A 9,892-nucleotide genomic window follows, 5' to 3' on the forward strand; every position below is an offset into this window, starting at 1 on the left:
TATATATGTTTAGAGAGTGATTAGAAAAGAAGAAGAAATACATGGTTTAGGAGTGATCATGGAGGTTGATCATGTGCTTGGAGCTTAGCTATTGCGTTAATGAAGTTGATCTTCGTTTTAGCTTTGGATTTGAGGTAGGGGTTTCTTGGAGAACTTATCACCATTGGGTTATTTGTCTTGTTTAAGCTTTTGTGAAAATGTGTTATATTTGATAAATCTCTGTGTATATTGGAATATGATTTATATTATTGTTGATAATGTGGATATTGTGATGATGATTATATGCATATGTCATTGCATATTGGAGGGGATGGATTTCATTGGTTATTCGAGATTGGGATATGAAAATGGAAATATTCTTTTGTGTAGTTAAGTTCGTCCCTCATAGGGACCAGAAAGGTGGCAAAAGTGAAATTATAGGAATGGTATGAAGTAGTGGAGACTCTGGTGATCGAGAGGAGAACAAGATGATTAACAAAAGAGGAAATTGGGATGACAGAGTTATGGGAGTTGGTTTATATAATATCCATGATGTCCGTCAATCTCATATTCTCCCAAGAGGTGACTCATCAGCATGATCATCAACCAACCAGAGATCATAATCATGGAAGCGTTTTATCTTCTTCTCAAAACCCAGGATATAATTATTGTGGATTATAACGTGCATCCCTTTAGTTTCCCGCACCCATGTCTTGTTCTTAAAGTATAGTCCTCCAGTTGGGAATGCTGCCTGCGGCAGCAGATAGAGATCCACCTGCAGAAAATTAAACACATAATCACTCAAAGGATCCAAATAATTCGTGAAGGTATGGTGCCATAAACATTTTTCACGCATCTGGGCCTAATATCAATGTACCTATATTAAGCACAACTTTCAAAGTGAAAATACCTCGTTAGCAAGTTTGTCTAATGCCCAGTTAAAAGCAGGCTGATCATTTGCTTTTTTTTCTCTGGACCATGGTTGGTCTTTAAGTTCCTCAATCCACTTCTTCATAACTAATTTTGCTCCACTGGTTGGACGCAGGAAAATCATGCAGCTGCATATATAAGTGCGTCCTTTCTTTCCTGGAGGTGGCAGATCATGAGAGTGTTTCAGAGGTTTGACCTGGTCACCAAAATAGAATAAACCCCTTGTAAAAATAACGAAAGCAGTCATATCTGCAGCATTTGACTAGACTGCAGAGTAAAAAAAGAATAATACCAAGAACTGCTGCAGCTACAACACCTTTATCCTTTATCTTTTAGTTTTTAGACATACAGCAGCAAACAGGCAACTATTTACTTATTTATCAAAAGCTCTCCCTCCCCTCCTCCTTCCCCTCTCTTTCTTATTGTGCGTGCCAAATGGTAGAGAAAGGAAGCAGCAGTTCAATCATTGTGTAATTGTGCACAGCATCTGGTCTCATCGAGAGATTGAAGACTGCTTTCCCCGGAATAGATTGATATGGTGTGCTTAAAGATCTAAGGATATGATTATTAAAGACAACTTAAGTAGTAGTTTGGCGGCCACTTTATGTATTGAATTGGTACCAAAAGATACCGCCATATATCCACTTAATACCCAAAGCATATCACATACACCAAAGAGTGCACACAATTCAAAGTTTCCTTATAGCAAAAGGAAAAACTAACGAAAGTTTAAGTGAATGTTTTACTCATAAGCATGCTTGTGCAGAGCACGTCTCCCGGTGGCTGATGGACATGAAATTTAGGACAACACATGCTTAGCATCCCGTTTATAATTTAAGCACATGTCAATAGCTAAATCAAAACTAATGTACTTACTGAAGTCATGTCATCTGTGAAGTACACGTCATGGTTTCCTTCGAAATAGGGAAACGGATCAGCCAACCACACCATATCAACATCATTGTACATAACATTGTATCCAAGTTCCAAAATCTGCAACAGGTGTCGTGGCCTTCGGGAAGTAAAGTTGAAGAATTCTTACACTAGGAAACCAATCAAAATCACTTTTGAAAGGCAATAAGTCAACAATCCATCAAGGCAAAGGGTTCCAATCATCATATTAAGGCTCAAAGAGACATAAACACCCAGAAGACCAATAGAATCCAAAGAACAAAAGAATAAAGAGTTTGAATGGGGAAACATTATGCTGGAGCAAATACGTACCCGACAAGTTGAATTCTATATCAGTTTTTTAGTTGTCAGAACTTGAGCAGATGGTATCCGAAAATTAATATTCAAGTGATAAGTGAAAATTTTCAAATGAAATTTCTCATTGAGCCAATGCTGTGACAATAAGGATTTGTATTGCTTGTTTGAGGTCTTCCGTACATAGTTGTTATGCTTAAAACTAACCAACCATTTTATATGACGAATATGAAGTCGAGTTGTTTGGGTTAAAACTTAAAACTTTGGGCTCAAAAGGGAAGTGGCCCAAAAAGAGGAGAGAAACCCGAAGCCCAGCCGAAGCCCAGAAGGTAGAAAAGGCCTTTCCCGACTAGGTGCAGACCATTTGCACCACTTGCTCACCTACCCAAAGACCAAGTGGTGTAGACTAGCCAGCTAATCAGCCCAAAAGTACTTTACAATGGCAGTACAAGTAAATAGCTGATGAGTCACTATCCTTCAAACTGCATTCGGGCAAGATTACTGCTACAGGAGGCCAAGCCAAAATGTCTATAAAAGAAGAAAGAGAAATCAGAGTTAAAGACACTCAAACAAACAAACAAATACAAGCACAAACTCTGCTAAAAAAGCCAGATTTGCCTTCAAACGAAGCTGTAGTCAGCCCAAGCCTTCATCCCTTTCGGGATAAACCCTCATTCAAGCCTTTGTAATAGCTCTGCTACCCTGTTCAACTCTTGCTGTAGTATCGATTTCTTTTTGTAAAACCCATCTCCTTACCCCTCTTCTAAAGCTCTCAACCCCCTTGATAAACCACAAAGATAGGAAGTTGCAAGACGATCAGCCTTGCCCAACCCTCTTTGTTTCTGTCTTTTCATTCATTAACCTAGCAATATGTTGTATACTTCAAGTTGTATTCAAGTTATTTCTAGTAAGATGACTATTAAAAGACTCTCTCAATGCTTGAATCCGATTTGAATATGTCTTCACAAGTTCAAACCAGATCTAAGTTCTAAGCCATCGGGCATGTAAGATTTGATCATTTAAAAGTCCTTGGCCTCAAAGCATAAAAAAGAACCGTATGTGGACTTAACCTATCCACGACAAACTTTGATAACAAGAAGTCCGAAGTTACTTGGGGCGCAAGTAATCGACCTATTCCTTAGTTTTATTTCTATTATATTATGATTACCATAGAACGTTTGAGTATAGAATGAATTCTGATAGGAAGCCTCAAGGTCTATATCTAAGACCCTACAAAGGCACCTATTTGGATTCATTCTGCTCTTCGGGCTCAGGTAATCAGAAGTATAATGATTATAAGATTCATATAATCAATGAAGCGGACACTATATGTTCAAGTATTGAGTTAGTTATTGACCGGAAGCCTCAAGGCCTACACCTAAGGCCCCACAAAGGCACCTGTCATAACTAACATGGTCTCTTAAATATATATACAACTAAACTCAACATCAGTTTTACATCTGTCATGCTGAAGATGGCAGTGGCACGCCTGAGCACTTAAAAGTTAATTTTGATTGTGAGCCTCAACGCCTACACCTAAGGCCCCACGAAGACACCTTTCAAAGTTAACTCTGTCATTCTCTTTCAGCTTTGCCCGATAAGCCCACCAGTGAAGTAGAAGCCCGACAGAAAGCATCAACCGGCGCCAACCTCTCGGGAAGCTGTGTGCTCGTCGACTAGGGAACATCCCCGACGGAAATTCCTGCCACGAACACACGAGTCCTAAAGAATTTGGGTCATAACCTCTTACAAGTGCACGCATTTTAACTTCCAGTCAACCCCAAAAACTTACACAAATTAGTAGCGAATTAAATCTCGAAAATAGAGCCTAAACTAAAAAAACATGAGCATCACAACATCGAACTATCCCAAATATAATTTCAAACTCCACATATAATATGAAAGAATCAGCAATTATACCTGAGAACCAAACTTATGGGCAGTCTGAGCATCCGGCGCAGGCGGCACAAGCACGGCATGGCCCGGCCACCACTCATTCACCTTATAAAGCGTGGCATAGTCTTCGGCAATCACAAGCACCTTGTCCTGGTGCTTTTGCCTGGCAATGCTGATCAACCAGTTGTTCAAAAACGGCAAGTACGGCTGACTGACGGCGCAAACAATCACCGTCCCGTTTTGGGCCACGAACGACGTCGCCTGAGCCAGCGTGTAGTCCCGCCACTTTGCGATGGAGGGCCTGGTGGTGACCGAGAACAGGCTCTCCTGCATCCCCACCCAGGGGAAGAAGACGCCCATCACCACCACGAGCGAGATGAGTACCAGGAGGGTAGTGGGGCTGAAGATCGAATATGGTTTGTGGGAATTGAAGGAGGAAGGCGGGGAAATCGAGTAGGGATCTGAAAGCGGGTTGTGGATTGGTCTTTGGTACAAGAAGGAGGACATTGTTGCAGAGAAATCTATGAGTTGGGGTTGACTGTAGGGGTGAGATTTTGAGATGGGTTTTTGGGAAATTGTTGAAATTCGAAAGGGGAAGTGTGAAAATTGGATTTTGTTTATGCATAAGCTTGTTTCGAATGTAAAGATTCAAACTTTGAAATTATCGAAATTGAATGTGAGGATGTGGAATAAGAATGGTGCCATCGTGGTGGTGATCAGAGTATTTTCTCAGTCGGACAAGCAGATCAGGATTCAGGAGGAGTTTGCTTTGTTGTCGTTTCAGATTTTTTTTCTTTTAACAAACAATATTATACGTTTTTATTCGACTTCCAGCTGAGATATAATTTTAAAGCTGAAATTTCCAACTTTTTTTATTAATCTGAAATCAGATTAGTCCTTAAGTCCTTACCTTTTTGCGTTGGTAATGGATGAGTTAACATGACATATTCAAGATGATATTCCTTGATGTATGCTTTTCGCAGACGATATAGTGTTGATAGATGAAACTCAGGAAGGGCTAAATGTGAAGCTTAACCTTTGGAGAGAAGTGTTGGAATCTAAAGGTCTTCGCCTAAGCCGATCAAAGACAGAATATATGGAGTGCAAGTTCAGTGCAAATGGAGGCCAAAATGAGTTAGGGGTGAGGATCGGAGATCAGGAAATACCAAAGAGCGATCGTTTTCGCTACTTAGGATCTATTTTGCAAAAGAACGGAGAATTAGATGGAGATCTCAACCATAGAATACAAGCTGGATGGATGAAGTGGAAGAGTGCATCCGGCGTGTTGTGTGACCGCCGTCTGCCACTGAAGCTCAAGGGAAAATTTTATAGGACGGCAATAAGGCCGGCGATGCTGTATGGCACAGAATGTTGGGCGGTGAAGCATCAACACGTACACAAAATGGGTGTAGCGGAGATGAGGATGCTTCGTTGGATGTGTGGGCACACGAGAAAGGATAAGATTATGAATGAGGACATCCGAGGTAAAGTAGGAGTAGCTGAAATTGTAGGAAAATTGAGAGAAAATCGGTTATGATGGTTTGGACATGTGCAAAGAAGGCCTACTGAGGCTCCAGTTAGAAGATGCGACTACGAGACAGAGGTTCAGGGCCGAAGGGGTAGAGGAAGACCTAGGAAAACTTTGGAAGAGACTCTAATAAAAGACTTAGAGTATTTGGATCTAACGGAGGACATGACACAGGACCGAGCACAATGGCGTTCTAAGATTTATATAGCCGACCCCACTCAGTGAAGAAGGCTTTGGTGTATTTAACACAATACGTTGAAATGAAGCAAAGCTTATTTATTGATATCTCCGATAAGTTACAAATATGTACATATACATGAGTCAAAATAAACAAACAAGAGGGAGCCTTCACAAAGGTTGCTTAGGAGAAGTCTCAGCAGTTGGTAGAGCCCCAGAAAGAGAAGGCACCGGAGGGGGATCATTCGGAGCCTCGGTACTGGACAGAACCCTAGAAGGAGGAGGCATCAGAGGTTGATCATTTGGAGCTTCATTACGCGGTACAGCCCCAGAAGACGCAGGCAATAAATGCCTTTGGAACAAACCCACAAACCGCTGATGATCAAGTAAAACCCGACCATCAGATTCCTTCATCTGGTCAAGCTTCCTCTTCATGTTTGTAGCATAGTCATGTGCGAGCCGGTGTAACTGTTTATTCTCATACTTGAGCCCTCTAATCTCCTGTTTGAGACTCATCACTTCAGCCGCCAATGATTCAACTTGGCGGGTTCGAGCAAATAGGCGTTGGGCCATATTAGACACAGAACTTGCACACTGAACACTTAGAGCCAGAGAATCCTTAATAGCCAACTTATCAGACCGTTTGGAAAGTAGTCTGTTATCTTTGGGAGTGAGAAGGTTCCTAACCACCACCGCAGCAGTCATATCATTCTTCATCACGGAATCCCCAATGGTAAGAGGACCAGTAGGGGATAAGAAGGATGGGCGCCATATGTTGTCTGGAGAAGGCGTGGCTGCCTCTTCAATAAGGTTCAAGTCAAAACGACGGTCGGAGGGGCCAAACATTTTCAAAGGTGTTGAAGAGAGAAAAGGTTGGACAAATCAAGATCTTAGAAGTGCAAGAAGGGAGCTTCTACTGGTGAAGATTCAAGTGTGCTTTGGAACTTAATGCCAGTCTCTATAAAAATCTGCACTCGACGGAGCTTCAGAAATCGAAGAGGCGCCGGCCCAGAAATTGAAGAGGCGTTTGCTTTCTCAAAAGCTGGGCTGCTTAGAGACCACGAAGGCCGATCTCAGAAATCGAAGAGGCGTTTGCTTTCTCAAAAGCTGGGCTGCTCAAAGACCACGAAGGCCGATCTTATAAATCGAAGAGGCGCTTGCTTTCTCAAAAACTAGGCTGCTCAGAGACCACGAGGGCCGATCTCAGAAATCGAAGAGGCACCTGCTTTTCTCAGCCTTGTCAGCACCTGTCACATGCACACTCAGCTTTGCTGAAATTACGGGCATTCTGTTGAAGATTTCTGGTGAAGTAGAAAGCACGTGAATCTTACTGTTCAATCATCCACTTTCCACACGCACCATCAGCTCATGGGTACCACAGATAACTTTGCCAAAGATCTCTGACAAAGTTTAGACACGTGAAGCTTGCAGCTCCCACTACATCGCTATGACCAAGAAGGGTAAAAGAATAGCAAAGAAACAGCACTAACAAAGTTTAGACTCATAAATTTTGAAGGTCTAGCTACCATATTATTACCCACACGGGTAAGGGAACAGCACCACTGCTGGATAATTAGAAAATCCCTATGTGTCAACCTCTGTGCTCCGTGGCAAGGTAGACTAGCAAACATGCCCAACCTTTACTCACATTCGAGAAAACACTCCCAACAAGATTGCTTGCTCCAAAATCGAAGAGGTACCGTCCTCCGAATCTCGAGAGCCAGACTCCCAACATGATTACTTTCTCAAAAATCGAAGAGACACCGCTCTCCGAATCTCGAGAGCCAGACTCCCAGCAGGATTGCTCTCTCAAAAATCGAAGAGGCACCGTTCTCCGAATCTCGAGAGTCAGATCTCCGACAGGATTGCTTGTTCGAAAACCGAAGAGGCACCGCTTTCTCAACTTCGAGAGCCAGATCTCCTTAGATAAAGCTTGTCTGTAATCTTCACATGCAGCATCAGCTTTCCAGATACCACAGACCACTTTTTCAAAGTGCTCTGACACACGTGAAGCTGGCAGCTCCCACTACCGTGCTATGACCAAGCAGGGTAAAGGAATAGCATTACTACTTGTTGTTAGGGAAACTCTTATATATGTCGACCTCTATCCTCAACGGACAAGCAGACCTGCAAAAATGCTCAACCCTTCCTCATATCTGAAAGGGCATTCCCAACGAAGCCTCTCGAAATACTCAGCTTTCTTGCCCCCCGATAATCCCTCTGCAAACAAGCTACACCAGAGCAAGAATATCTCATATCATCAGGGTTAAAAGCAAGAGTTTTCCATATCATGCTTTTTCCCTATCTTTTCCTTTTGCCTTGTTCTTACCTGCAAGACAAGGAGAAAGAGAGCAATCAGTCAGCACTTGGAATCAAGCTTCTAGTCAGGAACTGACTCTCTGGAACCCCTTACCTGATTACTTACCTGGCATTGCTCTCGAGTACTCATCTTCAACATCTTATGCTTCCAGAGAAGATACCACATCTGCCTGAGGAACAGATAGGGAAAGTGAGAAGGATACAAGGAAGCATGTGGAGACAAGCGTAACAGAACACGTGCCGATACATCCACTACTTTGTCAACAGCAAAAGTATCCCATATCAGCAGGGTCGAACGTACTCTAGATTTGATGGACTTGTTTTGACCCTCAAATTCTTCAGTCGGCCTTATACTCTAGAGAAAACCAGAAAATCCTCCAGCCTAGTTCAAGAATAAGCATGTGGAAAGTTATTTCTTCAAAAGCAAAAGTATCTCATATCATCTATTCTCCTTTTCTTCTCTTTATCCTTCATGCTGCTTGCAAGATAGGGAGAATGAGAACAATCAACCAGAACTCGAAATCAAACTTCTGATCTGGGACTGATTGTTTGGAGCTCTGATTGCTTACCTTGTCTGTCGCCTCTTTCAGCAGATCCCCTAGCTCGGCGACTTGGGGGACTCCTACTACATGGTTTGTATCTCGCTTGACCAAGCCTGAAACTACAAGTAAACTTCAAGTGAAATTGATACATTACCTTGTGCATCTCCACCAGTTAAAGATACCACCCCTGGATGGAGGAAGAGTACTTCCAGAGAAGATGCCACATCTACCTATGAGACAGATAAGGCAAGTGAAGACGAGAGCTTGAACCTATGTCATTTGTACTAAATCATTCACTTGTACTCACTAAAGGAGAGCTTGAACCTATGTACTTGTGTAAACCCTTCACAATTAATGAGAACTCCTCTACTCCGTGGACGTAGCCAATCTGGGTGAACCACGTACATCTTGTGTTTGCTTTCCTATCTCTATCCATTTACATACTTATCCACACTAATGACCAGAGCAATCTAGCGAAGATCACAAACTTAATACTTTCTGTTGTACCAAAGTCCTCACTGATTTTGTGCATCAACAATCCTTAAGTCCTTACCTTTTTACGTTGGTAATGGATGAGTTAACAGGACATATTCAAGATGATATTCCTTGGTGTATGCTTTTCACAAACGATATAGTGTTGATAGATGAAACTCAGGAGGGGTAAATGCGAAGCTTAACCTTTGGAGAGAAATGTTGGAATCTAAAGGTCTTCGCCTAAGCCGATCAAAGACAGAATATATGGAGTGCAAGTTCAATGCAAATGGAGGCCAAAATGAGTTAGGGGTGAGGATCGGAGATCAGGAAATACCAAAGAGCGACCGTTTTCGCTACCTAGGATCTATCTTGCAAAAGAACGGAGAATTAGATGGAGATCTCAACCATAGAATACAAGCTGGATGGATGAAGTGGAAGAGTGCATCCGGCGTGTTGTGTGACCGTCGTAGGCCACTAAAGCGCAAGGGAAAATTTTATAAGACGGCAATAAGGCCGGCGATGCTGTATGGCACAGAATGTTGGGCGGTGAAGCATCAACACGTACACAAAATGGGTTTGGACATGTGCAAAGAAGGCCTACTGACGCTCCGGTTCGAAGATGTGACTACGTGATAGAGGTTCAGGGTTGAAGGGGTAGAGGAAGACCTAGGAAAACTTTGGAAGAGACCCTAAGAAAAGACTTAGAGTACTTGGATCTAACGGAGGACATGACACAAAACCGAGCGTAATGGCGTTCTAGGATTCATATAGCCGACCCCACTTAGTGGGAAAAGGCTTTGTTGTTGTTGTTGTTTGTTTCTGTTATGCAGCTGAAGTAACT

At 42.4% G+C, this 9,892-nt stretch overlaps 1 protein-coding gene across 1 annotated transcript; it reads right to left on the minus strand.

The window, feature by feature from the left end:
• Positions 1–369: 369 nt before the first annotated feature.
• Positions 370–5,037, minus strand: LOC126630143 (UDP-D-xylose:L-fucose alpha-1,3-D-xylosyltransferase MGP4-like). Its single transcript, XM_050300278.1, has 6 exons — positions 4,036–5,037; positions 3,626–3,817; positions 3,170–3,185; positions 1,786–1,946; positions 890–1,105; positions 370–754 (listed from the first exon to the last, which is right to left on the minus strand). Exons 1-6 carry the CDS (start codon positions 4,516–4,518, stop codon positions 545–547), a joined length of 1,278 nt encoding a protein of 425 aa, XP_050156235.1. The 5' UTR covers positions 4,519–5,037; the 3' UTR covers positions 370–544.
• Between the last annotated feature and the right edge of the window lie 4,855 nt (positions 5,038–9,892).

This window comes from Malus sylvestris, chromosome 7 (assembly GCF_916048215.2).
Source record: "Malus sylvestris chromosome 7, drMalSylv7.2, whole genome shotgun sequence".
NCBI lineage: Eukaryota > Viridiplantae > Streptophyta > Magnoliopsida > Rosales > Rosaceae > Malus > Malus sylvestris.